Below are 14,758 nucleotides of genomic sequence, written 5' to 3'. Positions count from 1 at the left end.
CCAAACACAAAGCAGTTCATTAGTTCCTTGAAACCGAAAGGGAAGGCAGAGCCTGGCTTAGGGAGTAGCTGGAGGAAGAGACCTGATAGGAAGAGAGCACTCAACTGGGAGTCCAGAGGCTCGGGCCTGCATGGCCCCAGGGAGCCCAGATCTTGGCAATGACTCTCCTGTCTCTGTTTCCTCCTCTATGGGATCAGCTCTGAGGCCTCTTCTCTGCGCCCAACAGCCTAGGCCAGGGAGGCACTCGGGGCCAATGCAGCTTTATCAGCAACAGGCCCTGCCTGTGGGTCCCTGGGGCTTGCCCTCTGGAAGACCAGAGCTGGGAGACACAGATGATTCAGCGTAAGTGGGCACCCCACAGGTGCCCCAAACCCACACAGAAGATGCCCAGTCTAACCCTCACCCAGCCGGTTCTCATCTGCCTCTTCACTCAGGGGAAGGGGTGGATGGAGTGGGGGGTTCCTCAGAGTCACAGGTGTGGGTGGACAGAGAGGACAGAGGAGGCATCTACCTCCGAGACATGGTTGGTCATGCTGGGTTGGGAGCGGGATATAAACTGTCATCTCCCTTCCACAGACCCCTGTAATGGTGCCTGAAACTTCCACCACTGAAGCGACCCCAGTGGCTTAAAAGCTTCACTTCCAAAAAGCTGCGGTTATAAATGCAAACCACTTTCTCAGACAGGATAGCATCATCATGGGTTCCTTACTCGATCCGCTCAGAACCTGACTGTCAGTGCCAGAGTGAACCCTGGATCACCTGGTCTAACCCCTTCTTGAAACACATGAGGAAACTGAGCCCTCAAAAAGTATGGTGGCTTGTCCAGGGTCACAGGGCAAGGGGGCAGCAGGCCTGGGACTCTAATCCAGGTCTCCTAGTCTTTCCACAACAAGCATGGGTCCCTGGGAGTGTGACCCAGGTGGTGTGGAACCTTGGCATCCTGCTCCTGGGGGCTGCCCCTTCTCCTATTCAGCCACCAAAGAAGCCGCTGGGGCCTTGTCAACTGACTCCTCCCTGCCCCTGCCTTCTAGAAACACGAATGCACATCAAAACCCTGGGGCAGGGCCGGCTGAGTGGCGCATTGGTTAGGAGCTGGCTTGGGACGCCAGAGGGCCCCGGTTCGGATCCTACATATGAGGGCCAGTTACACTGCCCTCTACAGCTAAGATGCTGAACAACAGCTCAACCTGGAGCTGGGCTGCCACGAGTCGCCGGCGACGGTGTAGGCTGCAGCCCCTGTGGCAGTGGGTTGCCATGGGCTACCGTGTGTAGCCAGCAGCCAGCGTGAGCGCAGCCAGCGTGAGCAGCCAGCAGCCGCAGTGAGCAGCCATCCAGAAGCCAGCGACTGATCTGCCTCACCCGGAAGAGTGCAATGATGGTGCCAACTTGGGCCAGTGAAGCAACATCCTCCACAACTAGACTGAAGAACAAAAACAACAGCAACTTGTCTGTTCCCATCTCCCCAATACCCCAATAAAAAAAATTTTTTTTTTAACCCTGGGGCAAAACATTCCTGGATATTGTCCACTCTGCACCCAGCTCCCTTTTCCACAGCCTTGTGGGAGGGAGAAACTTCAAGAAGGAACAGCTCTAAAGGGGATCGAAGAAGCATTCCCCTGTTTAGACAAGGAGGGTAAGACAGAAAGACAGCGAGATGGAAAGAAGTCTTTTTAAAAAAATATTACATTCTCACCAAAATGGCACCTGGACCTTTCCAGATCATCAGACAAATACGAGGTTGGAGTCATCCGTATTTACAAAGATGGAGACCAAATTTCTCTTGAAGCAGGTCAACCAAATGATGCATGGGCCTTAAAATGAGGTCACGAAAGGCAAGGGAGTCCCCGGAAAGGAAAAGGACCCCGCCAGCGAGTGAGCAGAAGCACTGCTCCCCTCCTGACAGCCACCTAAAATGGTCCTGCAGAACAGCCTGGCACTGGGGAGCCTGGCCAGGGCAGCTGTCTCTTTGCAACTGTCCAGTTTGTCCTTGCTGGGAAACCTGGATTTATGGGCATAGTGGCCTAACAACCCACAATGCTGACCAGTCAGTGGGTTCTCCCAGAAACCAGCAGGACTTGTTATTACAGGAAAAGTAAGGCTCCTGGAGAGAGATGGAGAACAGGCTGGAGAAGCCCAGAGCCCTTGGTTTAAGGGAGGAGGAGGAGGATGCAGGAGGGTCCCCCTCCTAGACGAAATGACTAAAAAGGAGGGAGCACAGCCTTTGAAGTCAAATAGACACGTTCATTTGCCTGGTTTCGGGCAAGTCACTATTGAACCTTTCTCCACCTCAGACCCCTGCAGCTGCAAAATGAGCCCAACCCCACAGGGTTGTGGTTAGGGAACCTATGGAGACACCACTCCCCTTCACTCCCTTAAAATACCAAGCCAGCCCTACCTGGTGCAGAGGGCAAGCCCAAGGGGAAACTTTGCCAGTGGGCGCAGGAACAAGGCACAGGGGAATGAAGAAGGGGGATGGCAGTCCCAGCGGGCATGGGCTGATCCATTTGGCCCAGAGTCCTTCATTTCCCTGTTCGCATTTTGGGAGTCCTGAAGCCTTGTCCCCGCCAATAAGTCATGCAACAGAAATGAGCTGTGATGAGCAGAGCAGAGAGACCGGAGAGGGTGGGGCAGGCAAGCAGCTGCAGTTTCCTGGAATTAATGGAGAGGGAGCTGGGAGGGCAAGGTGCCGTCTCAGAAGATCTCTCCCCGTGCCAATCACCAGGCAGGGACTTCTTTTAAAGCCAATCTCAACCTCTACAAGGCCAAATCAACTCAGAGGGCTGCCTGCAGCAGACCTCACGCGCCACTGGAGGCAGGCCTGGGGTGTTTTCTGTGGGGCACACAGTGAAATTTCAAGCCCATCTGTAGGTGATACAGGTGGGTGCACGAAACAGTCACAGAACGGTGCACTGAAAGCACAGTTGACACTCGGCCCTGGAATGTCGGCTGTACCAGATCTAAATTAGTGCTACAGTGTGAAGGCAGATGAAGGAAACGAATCTGCAAGGGTTTGGCGAGACAGCGCTGTACAAGTCCCAGGTGCTGCATAAATGTTGGGGGGAAGGGGGTTGGCGGAGTGGGGTGAGGGCTGGCATCGAGAGGTTTTTTCTTTTCTCAGTGGGAAGGTGGGTATTATTCTATTGTGAGTTTCAGTTCTATGCTGTCAGAAAACCTTTTAGTCCGGGGCTCTGCCACTTTTAGCCATGCCTGAGCCAAGACAATTGTCATTGAACATTATAGGCAAATAATAAGCATTGGCAAATACACTAGCTTACATATCAGAAAGAAAATCTGGAGTCTAGCCTGGGCCCTACCACTCCTGTAGAGCTTTGGCCAAATCACTTAACCCTTCTGAGTGTTGGTCTACTCATCTGCTAAGTGGGACAATAACCCAACAAGGCTACTAGGACGGTTACCTGGAGAGCACAGTAGCTATTATTTAGCACGTCTGGGAGCACCAACAGTTCTTGGCCATTGTAAAAAAGATGGACTCCCAGTCTGTATTCCTTACATATGGCCACACCTCTTCCAGCATTAGGGGCCAGTGAGGAGCCCATCAACAAGACGAAGTAGAGAGAGAAGAGCATCAGAGATAGAGATGGAAGTGAGTACAATCTCAGGGCTGCTCGAACCCTCCGACGTGTAAGTCAGCTAAGTGTATCCGGACAATGGGACCAAAAGGGGCTTCGCACACAACCAAGGCCAATGGCCAGAATCTGAGCCTGGTTTCTTCGCATTTCCTCCACCACATTCAGTGACCTATCAGTCTAAAGCTTACTTTTTCAAATAAACCCTTCTCTAACTTGACTAGGAGGAGGACAATCATAGATTTTGATGGCGAATTTCAATTGGCCTCTCAGGTACAAACCTCTCAGGATATTCCACTCTCCTCCCCAAATGCAAACCAGTAGGCAGCATGACAGTCGTTTCTCTGGGTTCAGAATATTACTTGGTGAAAAACTCCCACAGCATCAACAGCCAGGTTTGAGTCTAAGCAAGATGACCACGACAGGGTCAGAGACAGCTCTGTGGGGAAAACTATACAAACCCAAGCTTCTAGACATGCGCCGTTCAGCTACCCTCACATAAACATCACACTTATCCTGCTCAAGAGCTCATGATGCCCGACTTCTTACTGTTCCTGTTTCCTCTGCTGTGGATCAGGCCCCACAATATGGGTGCTATTTACATTCCTATGACTTCTCCCCACAGACCAGGATCCCCACAACTGCCCCCCCGCCCCCATTCAGGCTCATCTCCGCTCTGGCTCCAGTCCTACCTCGGAGCTTTTTCACAGGAATTTCCCACTGTTGCTTTCAGTGGCCTGCCTTCCCTTTGCCGACCCAATTCTACTCACCTTCCCATGAAGACCTCCCCACTACCTGCACTTGTAATTCCCCTTGCTAAGCCCTCTGGCACTCACATTTTGCACCAACTTGGCACTTAATTATAAATGGTCTTATCTTGAATAATATGCTAAACCCCTGTCTCTCCTCCTCAAGAACAAAAAAAAAAAAATGTCTTATATAGTAGAGATAGTTTTATAACTAGAAAACCCTCAATTGGGAAAATCAGACTTTACCAGCTGTCACTACTACCTTTGTCAACTCAATCTCCCTGAGCCTCAATTCCTATTTCTATGAAATAGGAATAATATTATTCCTACTAAAAGGGCTGATATGAGGTGTGATCAAAATATATGGTGAATGTTTAAATTAAAAAATTACAGTAAAAGCTACATTGTCATTAATCCCCCTCAAAATACTCCCTCTCGCTTTGAACACACTCATCCCTTGGTTCTTGCCATTCTCAGAAGCAGTTCTGGAAGTCCTCTTTCGTGAGTGTCTTTAGTTGCACTGTTGTGGCTGCCTCGATGTCCTGAATCATTTTCGCTTTGGGGAACAGCCAGAAGTCGCACGTTGCCAGATATGGTGAATAAGGTGGATGAGGACACAACATAATGTTTTTCACAGAAATTGCCGTATACCAGAAGCAATGTGTAACACAGAGCATTGTCATGATGGAGGATGATTTATGGCTCACTTTAAAACACACCTTCTTGCAAGTGAAGCTCACCCAACTGACTGCACCGAACAAGTTGAAACTTGTCACACACTGTCAATAAGGTTCAATGCGCCGCTTCCCAGCCTTTCAGTTGGATGGCACCCAGCAGCAGCAGCCACTGTATTTTTTATTGCACCTCGTATATGGCCTTAACAAGCTAGCATCTATAAGAAGCCTATTGGTGAATGGTACATATAAAGTATCTCCAAAATTTATTTCAATTCCCCTTTGCTTCTCTTTTAAGTCCTGCAAAACTAGCACAGTACTGTAACACAGAAGACATTGAATAAATGTTTGATTAATTGATCAGTAGCATAAAGCAAACCAATAATTAGAGGGTCATTATACAAAATAAGAGTATGGATGAAAGGTTGATATGTATGGAGGAAAACTAATCTATTTCAACTAAAGAAGTTTTCAGGATTACAGAATGCCAGTCTCTCTGAACCCATAGCTCAGCCAAGTAGAAGTTGCCACAGAAGTGTGCATGTGAGCCATCATCACGTGCCTCCACCCCTTCTTACACAATTATCTCCATTCCCAACCTCTTATATTTCTGGTTCACAGACAGGTGACTTCACACACTAAATATAGTACAATCCTTGCCACTTCTTTAACTCAAACACAGAGCAGAATTATTCTATCGGAATTCTTTTCTAAGTTAGAGGAAATCCTGATCACTGCTCTTCCCAGGCTGAATTTTTGTCATATGTGTGTGTGTGTGTGTGTGTGTGTGTATATGAATTAACTTTGTCTTCTAATAAGGCCTGTCTTCCCCTACTCAGCTGGGGAGAAAGGAGTAGACAACCATGACTATTAGTGAGCTCATCCAACTAAAATCAAGCTGAGAATATCCAGGTCCTATGAGCAAGAACAAAGTCCATGCACCAAAGATGATGTTGGCCATGGGATGAGAATCCAAGGAGAAGAGAACTGGAGTGCAACACAGGTGGAGTTTTCAGGAGCACCATTTTTACCTGTGGCTTTCTTGTCTTACTGTCCTTTGCAGTTGCTTCTCCCTGTCACCCACCCCCTGCTGCTTGGTGTTTCTCTGAGGGAAAATGTCTCTCGCCACTGCATTCACTTTCCAGCTACTGTCCCACACTACCATAATGGTGAAAGTCCCCATACAGGCTTGGGACATTGCTTCGGTATGAATAGGAACAAGCCTAGGAATGTAATTTTAGTTAATGTTCACAATGCACATTCATGAGACTAATCATCCCAGTGCTTCCCAGCTCCCTGGTGGTGAGTTAGGCACTAACTCTTTCAGGTTACTAGCTGCAATTCAAAGCACTGCAGAGCTAGACAGGATCCTAAGAAGTCACCTAGCCCACGCCCCTAACTCCATGGAGGAAAAATGATTGGCTATCAGTGAGTTCCATATCAGCCTCAATGGTCAGAAATTCTTAATATCAAAGGACCCATTTGTCAGTTTGTTCTAAGCCCAAAGGTGCTTCTCCTGTCCTCACTAGAGACCAAAAGCAACTAGTCAGTGCCCTTTTCTCAATGACACATGTCATGACAGTTATTAAGTGACCCCTAATTCTCTTCCCTAAGTTAAACAACCTCAAATCCTTTAACCTTTTCTTAAAGGAGTTATGGTACATCCTTTCACCATGTTGGTAATAATCTTTTCTGTACTTTGTTTTTTCCAGTTATTTTCAGCTAATTCAAACACAGTGGTATCAAATATTAGCTAGCAGTAGAGAAGTACTTCCCGGCCCTTGCACATTATCCCCAACATAACACAGCCTGGCATCATGCTTAAATATCAGGTTGGTGCAGACGTAATTGTGGTTTTTGCATTGTTGAAATTTGCCTTTGATATTGGAATACATTTTTAAATAAACATGGTTATGTTATACATCATTTTAATGTGCATGTCTTGTTTTATGGTTTTTTTTGCTAATGACTTATTACTTGCTGTTTATTTTACATGTATTTTAGACTATGGAAATGATATTAGACAAAAAACAAATCCGAGCAATTTTCCTATTCGAATTCAAAATAGGTCGTAAAGCAGCGGAGACAACTCGCAACATCAACAAAGCATTTGGCTCAGGAACTGCTAAGGAACGTACAGGGACAATGGTGGTTCAAGAAGTTTTGCAAAGGAGACGAGAGCCTTGAAGATGAGGAGTGTCGCGGCTGGCCATCGGAAGTTGACAACAACCAATTGAAAGCAATCATTGAAGCTGGTCCTCTTACAACTACATGAGAAGCTGCCGAAGAACTCAACGTCGACCATTCTATAGTCATTCGGCATTTGAAGCAAATTGGAAAGGTGAAAAAGGTCGATATGTGGGTGCCTCGTGAGCTGACTGCAAATAAAAAAAGTTGTTTTGAAGTGTTGTCCTCTCTTATTCTATACAACAACAACGAACCATTTCTTGATCAGATTGTGACATGAGACGTAAAGTGGGTTGTATACAACTGGCGACAACCAGCTCACTGGTTGGACCTAGAAGAATCTCCAAAGGACTTCCCAAAGCCAAACTTGCACCAAAATAAGCTCATAGTCACTGTTTGGAGGTCTGCTGCCGGTCTGATCCACAGCGTTCTGAATCCCAGTGAAACCATTACATCTGAGAAGTATGCTCAGCAAACCGATGAGACGCACTGAAAACTGCAACGATGCAGCTGGCATTGGTCAACAGAAAGGGCCCAATTCTTCTCCATAACAACTCCCGAACACACATCACACAACCAACGCTTCAAAAGTTGAACGAATTGGGCTATCGAGTTTTGCCTCATCCACCAGATTCATCTGAACTCTCGCCAACCGACTACCACTTCTTCAAGCATCTCGACAGTTTTTTGCAGGGAAAACACTTCCACAGCCAACAGGATGCAGAAAATGCTTTCCAAGAGTTCGTCGATGGGGCTGGCCGAGTGGCTCAGTTGGTTAAGAGCGCAAGCTCTGAGCAACAGGGTTGCCGGTTCAATTCCCACATGGGCCAGTGAGCTGTTGCTGAGCTGAGCTGCCACCGAGCTGCCAACAGGTGGCACGATGGCTCAGCTGGTGAGAGCACGTGCTCCTAACAAGGTTGCTAGTTCGACTCCTGCATGGGATGGTGGCCTATGCCCACCCCCCAATTAAGATTGAACACGGTACCTTGAGCTGAGCTGCCCCGAGCTGCCGACGGGCAGCCAGATGGCGACTGGTCTTGGAGCTGAGCTAGCTGCATCCTCCACAACTAAGATTGAAGGACAACAATTTGGCTGTTCCCCTTCTCCAATTCCCCAATACTGTTCCCCTTCCCCAATCTCCCAATTGAAAAAAAAAATCTTAAAAAAAAAAAAAAAAGAGTTCGTCGAATCCTGAAACATGAATTTTTATGCTACAGGAATAAACAAACTTATTTCTCGTTGGCAAAAATATGTTGATTGTAATGGTTCCTATTGTGATTAATAAAGATGTGTTTGAGCCTAGTTATAATGATTTAAAATGCATGGTCCGAAACTGCAATTACTTTTGCACCAACCTAATAAAAATACACAAGACAATTCTCCCAGTGTTCTACTAGGACTTCCAGATCCACCTCAACTGTGATTATGCCTTGCCAAGTGATCACTAATAGCACAGTCAACGTAATCATATCGATCAGGTCAGTGCTAATCATCCATTGATGACCACTGTTATCACCTCCCAACAAAGTATTTCCTATTCTGGTGTACAGAAAGGCCGGGTAACCGAGGGATTGTGCTGCTCACACCAGGTTTACATAAAATACAAAACCGGATTTTCTATTAATAACTTTTGGTCTGAAGGATCTTTCTCCTTCTAATCTATGCCTAAAAACTGACATCTGGGCAGCTCAGATATGATCACAGCGTGGAGCTTGGAGCAAAAGGAGCAGATACATAGCACACTTATGCCAACCCCTCCCCCTTTTAAGGAAACTTGGGAGGGAACTCAGGGAACTTAGCAATGAGCTTCACTAAAAGGTATCCTGAGAGCTGAAAAGCTACTGAACCTCTCCAAACAACTGAGCATCCTCTAGTAATGGCTAAAGAGGACATCTTTGATAAATGCGGCATGGCTGCAGCCACCTAGCATGACTAGCTCATAGGCCATCCTTCAGGACCATCCCATATTCAGTTTGTAAGGTTTCAATTCAGTAGAATGTCTGGTTTCAGTAATCTTCTCCACCATCCATGGAGGAAAATTAATTCTTAGCAGTTCTTTGGGGATATGCAGTAAGGAGTTAGGGAAAGTCCTGATTCTGAATATGCTCACCAGCATCCGAGTTCTTAGAAATAAATGGATCTCAACAACGTCAACACCCTGTAACTAACAATTTCAGGGAGCCACAGCCACTGAAGAAGAATCAGTAGTCACCAGAAAGAGCCCATTTCTTTAACTGCAACAAGTCCACACCTCCCAAGTTGGGTTCCATGAAATGTCCTTTATCATTTATCTCATACAGATGAAATTCTATTATCTATGTGCACTTAGCCCATAGGAACCATTTACGTGAACTTGACTATTTTAAAGTTGGCCTTGTTTCACATGTAAGCTGCTAGAGATGAACAACATCAGTCATGTCCTCAGAGAGTTACTATTATGTATGGCTAGCATACAGACTGGCTGGATTATTTCTAGATTCTTTTGGTAAGCATTGCACTATTGTAGTTTGGACTCAGCACCCAAGCTAGAAAATCTACTAGCTTTCTAAAATTCTGTGATGGAATTTTTGGGCTCTGAAATGTTTTCACAACTAGGCTTCAGTACAACTTACATTACTGATCCTGGAATGCACCTCTAGCCCTTCATCCATTGATGTGAAATTCTTCTCTTTTCTTAGTCCTGAGACTTAGACAATGCCTTAAATGTTATCATTGCCACACCCAATTTAACAGTATAATACTCTATTTCTCAATCAGGGATCAGCAAACTATGGCCCCTGGGCCAAATCAGGCCAACTGCCTATTTTATAAATAAAGTTTTATTGAAACACAGCCATGCCTGTTTAGTTATATACCGTCTGTGGCTGCTTGCATGCCACAACCCCAGAGCTGAGTAGCTGCCACAGATGTCTAGCCTGCAAAGCCTAAAGTATTTACTATTTGGACCTTTAGAGGAAAACTTTGCAGACCCCTTTGTAAATAAATCATAAGGAAAATAACTGCTTATTCAGAATAACCTCCTCCCCACCTCAACAAAAGAAAACAACCCTGACCCAAGTGAGTAGCCTTTGCATAAAATCTGGTCTGACTCTCTTAGAAAGTGTCCTCTGAAATAAGATGCATATAAGACATAAAATACCTAAAAGGCAAATTTAACAAAAATTCTAGAGGAATAGGTACAGAGTTTCAACTGGAGAAGAGGGAAAAGTTCTGGAGATGGATGGTAGTGATGTTGTGCAACAATGTGAATGTACTTAATGCCACGGAACTGTACATTTAAAAATGGTTAAAATGATAAATTTTATGCAATGTATATTTTACCACAGTAAAAAAAAAAAAAGGCCTAAGGAGGGTATTTGAAGAAAAAAGTCCTTTTTACTGCTAGGGAAACTTACAAAGTCCATAATGAATGTCACAAAAGAAGATGGCGCACAACAGCAGCAGCATCACAACACGTTCCATATCCACCTGGACGCAGCACGGGCTGGCAATGCTCAGAAGGCAAGACCTGGCCAAAAGGCTGGTTCTGTCTGACCTAGAGGACCCATCAAAGGAGAATGTCCACCTCCACACACAAGGCGAAGCCTATCATGGGGGGCTGGCTTCCAGCCATGCCAGCTGCAGCTTGGGGGGGGGGCTACACCAAGAGCACCCTTCAGGCAATAGAAATATTAATCCCCAGTATGTTCCAAGCACACATTAAATTTTGCATTCTTGTGCAGAACTATTCTTGGCACTGGTGTGACAGCAACATTGGACAGGTATATGATGCCTGTACATAAATCTATTTTGGCCATGGAGAGGGTTGTGATGGCCATGGAGATGGGGGAGTGGGTGACAGCATCTCTGGACTCAGGGAGCTGGCACCGACCCTGGGCATAGTTCATTTTCCATGCCACCACCTGTCAGCCAAGCCAGTGCCAACCACTGTTCTAGACTGTGCTTCTAAAGAAAACAATAGGGGGTTCAACAAATCCCAGGCGAGCAAGTGGGCAGAACCCTTTCAGGAGTCCCTTCTATAGGACAGTATGAAAGTCATACTCATGTAGGATGAGGTTGGTAAAGCAAAATTTACAGATGCTATATAGGAGCATTGGAAACAGGCTTTTATTTAACAAAAACTTACACAAACTTGATACAAACCCTACATTTTGCAAAGCTTTATCACAATTCTACACATGTTGTAACTTGTGGGAGTTGGTTTGGAGGGCGGATTATTATTATAATTACTAGCATTTTGAAAAGGGACATTTTCTATCAGAAAACGTCACAGTAAAGGGCTACAAAATGATACAAAGACACCCTTGGTGATTTCCCACGGGATCGGCCTTGAATGAGAAACCTGAAAGGGCTGGCAGGACATTGGTGCCCATCCAGTCTCCCCTTTCGAAGGCAAAAGAGAGATTCTCAGGCTCCGAACTATTTCAGTAACACTGTCACTCAAGGACTTTTGCTGACAAGAATATCCAGCATGAGATTGTACATTTATTAATACGACTCTGCTTACAAGTGAAGGAAACTCAAGAGCAGGGACGGGGAAAAGACCTGCAGTAAAACCCAGTGCCCCAGCCAGTCAACCCAGCTCCTTAATTAGGCTGCAGACACAAGGCTGAATTACATTTCAGAGGCTGTAACACTCACTTCCACTAACATGGCCATAAAAGGACATGTTAGAACACTCGCCTTTCTCCTTTACCCCCACCAGCAACTAAATTTGAGGTTCCCATCACTCAGGTGGGCCTTCCTTGCCCTTGGGGACACTCAGAATCGCAGGCCCGGAAGCCGGCTCGGCAGAAGGCGCCCTTTGCACGTCTCCTCAGGAGTTGTTAGGTGGCAGAATTAGTATCATCTCAGCTGATGCTTTTTGTTGTCTTTCTTTTTTTTTTCTCTTCCTTCACTGCGTTATTTTAAACAAAGCTGTCTGTGTTCGAATCTGTTGCACTCGCAGAGATATATTTAATCACAAGATAGAATTCCTTTTCAGAACTAGGCCTTGTCAGACATGATAACCAGGAGGCAGGCTGCTTCTTGACATTCAGATAAATGGGGCTTGCCTGGGGTGAGGGGAGGGGTTTTTGTTGGGGGGGGAGGGGCGGGCTCGGAGAGACTGCCTATAGCCTTTGTGGCTAATTTATTTCAGTCAAGTCTTAACACAATCATTGAACATCACCAACACTTTCAACAGACTTTTGAAGAAGGAAAAAAAATAAGTGATCACTCCTCACTTACCACATCCAACTCGCAGAAATAAAAATACCTAAAGCACATACATGAATGGCTTTTTAAAAAGCCTTTGAGAGAGCAGAGTTGATCTTTATTTTCTTATTAAAAATGTGGGGTATTTTTCCTTAGTGAATATGCAGTCTTTATTTTACATTAAGTACTCTTTTGACTTCGTGTCTTCACGAAATTGCTTTTAAGTTTTGAAGTAGAAGGTACTTTAAACAAAAATACTGTGCCACATCAGCACTTTTTTTCTTTTAAATATTGAAATAAATAAAATAGTTAACTTTTTTTGTCAGTTTGTTTTCAGTTATTTCTATTGTAGAGCAATTCCAGTCTGACCTGGGTACTTTCTCACAGACATTTAAAGAAAATGCAACGAAGAATTTAAAAATTAAAAAAAAAAAAAAGTCTTCTGATTGCACAAACTTAGGCCATTCCCAAGACTTCGCTGAGCTGAGCTGAGCTGAGCCGAGATGAGTTGCGCTGGAGACTTTTCCACAATCCAGGCTCCTGTGTTGGCTGAAACACACGCGCAGGAGGGGGCCGGGCAAGGGAAGAGGAAGAGGAGGTGGAGGAGGTGGAGGTGGAGGAGGAGGAGGAGGTGCAAATCATCGCAGCTTCTTGTCACCTTCTTCGGAAATGGCTTGCTTGAAGGACGCTGGAGTCCCCAGGTCATAGAGTTGACTGCAGAGGGAAAGGCAACGAAAGATAAAACAAAAAACAACAGCACAGGACAACTACCTAAAAAGGAAAGATTCAAATTAAGGGGGTGGTGGAAATGAAATGAAATAAAAAGAAAATGAAAGAAAGAAAACAACCAGCTAACTGCCACGCTAAGGAGGCCGTGGCTAAGTGCAATGATAACCAGCCTAGTGTCTCCTGTGCCTTGAACATCGCAGCACGAACTCAGCCAGGAATTAGGGCAGGTCAGTTGCTCCTGGGCAACTGAATGACACAAGAAACAGAGAAGACACAGTTGGATTTTCAATTCCTAGGTGGCATAGTAGGCAAAACTGGGTGTTAGCAAAATCTGTTTTTGGAAACCAAACAAACTGCATCTTTTCGCTGTTAAAATACCCCAGAAGGATCATTATGATGCAATCTATCTTCCTGTCACCTAAGTGGAAATGAGTAGTTCTATGGTATAGGACCAGTTTCAGTCACAGAAAAACCCAACCGATGCCCCATTTGGCCTAAGGCCAAAAGGACACTGTTTCCTGCACACACCATTGTCCCTAACACTGCCCCAAGTTGAATCCAGGGTGTTGAGATTACTTGGAGAGAGAACCAAGCCGAGAGACCCATGCCAGTCCTCACCTAGCCCAGCCTCAGTCTCTAAGTGTCAGCCTTGGAACCTGGTGGCAGTTCAAACCAGGTGGGTCCCATAGTCTGCATGGGTACCAATCAGGCATGGATTTTGCTTCTAGCTGAAATGAAATCTGCTAAGTTATTTTAGTCTTTGGAATGGAGTAGTTGGCACAAAGGAGTAAGCAATAAAATCCAGTGCTATCACATTTCACCCCAGAAGCATTTCCTGAGGGCAGAGATGGGTGCCCCTAACAGTGGCCAGCTCACACGGAGCTAAGTGGCAAGAAAAAAAAGGAAAGGAGGAGGGACCCAAGTGGAAAGTAGCCAAGCCAAAAGGGAACGAAATTCAAAATCAAATGAGCAGCTCAGCCTCTTCCAAGCTGAAACTCCCTTCCCCATCCCCCATCTCTCATTCTAGTACCCAAGACATTCCTCATTACTCAGGTGTACAGGACTGGATTCGATAGACTTCCAAAGCTGAGGCTCTATCTGTCTACTTATGTTTTCAAAGGGAGGATAAGGGGCCCGGTTTCCACCCACCACCAAACCCTCTCCTCACACCTGTCTGTGTTTCTTTCCCTTCCCTCCCATCCTATTCCCTTCTATCCTATTCCCTCCCATCCCATCCCATCCCACTATCTCCCCTCTCAGATTTGCCTTTTTGGTCTCCCTTCCCAGAATCTCCTCCCCTTCCTCAGTGTTCATTTCTTCACTGGTCCACCTGCCTCCAGCCCCCTCACTCCAGTGATAAAACCAGTTGGCCTTTCTCCAGACCTTCCATAGAGTCCCTGATGAGTGTTTTCTTGGCTGGGCATCCAGTCAGACTTTTATACCCTGCCAGGAGTCTTTCAGTCCCTCTCCCAATGCCCCTCACTTCACTGGTCAGATGTCACCTGCCATTCTTTTAGTGAGTCTAATAACCATACCCCATGCCCTTTCAATTTCCTCCATTAACCACCCCCCAACACACCCACATACTCTCCCCCCCCCTTTTCTTCTTTTGCCCACTTAAGCCACCTATAAAATA

General features: G+C 45.8%; 1 protein-coding gene across 4 annotated transcripts in view; it reads right to left on the bottom strand.

Annotated features, from left to right (window-relative positions):
- Positions 1-14,758, bottom strand: part of DPF3 (double PHD fingers 3) — a 300,997-nt gene that overhangs the window by 39,884 nt on the left and 246,355 nt on the right. The window contains exon 10 of one of the 4 annotated variants that reach the window (XM_019640435.1): positions 11,296-13,107. The exons of the other annotated variants lie outside the window; for them this stretch is intronic. Coding sequence (XP_019495980.1) covers positions 13,032-13,107 — 76 coding nt within the window. The 3' untranslated portion in view covers positions 11,296-13,031. Of the gene's footprint in view, positions 1-11,295; positions 13,108-14,758 lie in introns of those variants that run through there. 4 annotated transcript variants of the gene reach the window in all.

Source organism: Hipposideros armiger, unplaced genomic scaffold (genome assembly GCF_001890085.2).
Source record: "Hipposideros armiger isolate ML-2016 unplaced genomic scaffold, ASM189008v1 scaffold_49, whole genome shotgun sequence".
NCBI lineage: Eukaryota > Metazoa > Chordata > Mammalia > Chiroptera > Hipposideridae > Hipposideros > Hipposideros armiger.
This window is presented reverse-complemented; position numbering and strand designations above follow the sequence as displayed.